Consider the following 1,218-nt stretch of genomic DNA (forward strand, 5'->3'; position numbering starts at 1 on the left):
ACAGAATCCCATTTGCATAATAGATCAACAGACCAAAACTCGTCCAGATACTATGGCTGCTCTCACCATGAATTCTCACCAGCTCTGTGAGCAACAAATCGACGATTTCTACGTGTACCATCGCCTGACAGTCCAAGAAGCTTCGTTGTCAAATTCGCTGTGCAGTCGCAATTCCCTGCCAACTGCAATATTACCATCGCAATACAATAGCTCTTTGCACCGATCGAGCTTTGGCCTTATTCCTGGGCACGAGGTAATCGAAACTAGCGTCCGCTTTGTGGGGATAAATCGCATTGCCAGACACTGCGAGTTTAAACTGCATGTTGATACTGGAAAAGAGCAATTTGTACTACATAAGCGCTTTTCGCAATTTCGCGACTTGCGCAAGCAATTGTTGCTAAACAGTAAAGCTGCAACTGGGACAGATGAGAAGGGAAGTAAAGTTGTGTGTCGCAACGGGGCGTGTTTACAGATCGCACAGCACCTCCCCTCACTCAAATTCCCGCGACGTAGAATGAAGCTTCATTTGTGTCAAAATGATGATATCAATACCGCGAATGCGCGACAAGTTGAGCTGCGGTCCTTTGTCGAATTCCTTCTTACAACCTATCGCAAAGCGTCAAAGCGCCAGGTGCGCTGCTGCGTAAATTCGCAGTGCGGTGTGCTGGAGGCGATCAAGTCGTTCCTATGTATTGGCAACTTAGGCGTTGACTTTTCCGATTGGAAAGCTACTAGCATTTAGAAGTATCTGCAATTATAACGTTCCTGTATCAGACACATCGTCGTCATCACCCAGCAATGAAGTAGTCATGACGACTGCTTTGATGGAGCCGCCAATTCAAGTTTCGCATGCGGATAGACTCTACACAATTTCTGAAGACAAAGAGCTTGCTCGTACTTGAAGATGACATCCGAGATTTCACAATTTGCTGCTCGTAATAAATGTAGAGTCATTCATGATCTTGTTGGTTGCCTACTGTTATCATAAAACATCCATGGGTACTATTATCATTTAAAAATCTGTTTATCTGAAATTGTTTATAAGTCCTATAGTTCAATTATTCCCAATGGATATTGCGCTAATTGATACCACTGCGAGCGACACTCGTTCACATTAGCGACTCGATGCCCCACATAATTTTGCTTAAACAAACCCCTACAAAGATCAACTACCATCATTTTCATGTATACGGCGTGGTGACAAAAACTTTAAATCGT

At 43.8% G+C, this 1,218-nt stretch overlaps 1 protein-coding gene across 1 annotated transcript; it reads left to right on the plus strand.

Annotated features, from left to right (window-relative positions):
- Positions 1–52: 52 nt before the first annotated feature.
- On the plus strand, positions 53–902 carry PHALS_01178 (Phox homologous domain; the record flags this gene model as incomplete). The annotated part of the gene is made up of 2 exons (XM_024730993.1): positions 53–631; positions 705–902. 2 exons carry the CDS (start codon positions 53–55, stop codon positions 900–902), a joined length of 777 nt encoding a protein of 258 aa, XP_024581215.1.
- Between the last annotated feature and the right edge of the window lie 316 nt (positions 903–1,218).

The sequence above is a fragment of the Plasmopara halstedii genome (assembly GCF_900000015.1).
Source record: "Plasmopara halstedii genome assembly, contig: Scaffold_1343, whole genome shotgun sequence".
Lineage (NCBI taxonomy): Eukaryota > Oomycota > Peronosporomycetes > Peronosporales > Peronosporaceae > Plasmopara > Plasmopara halstedii.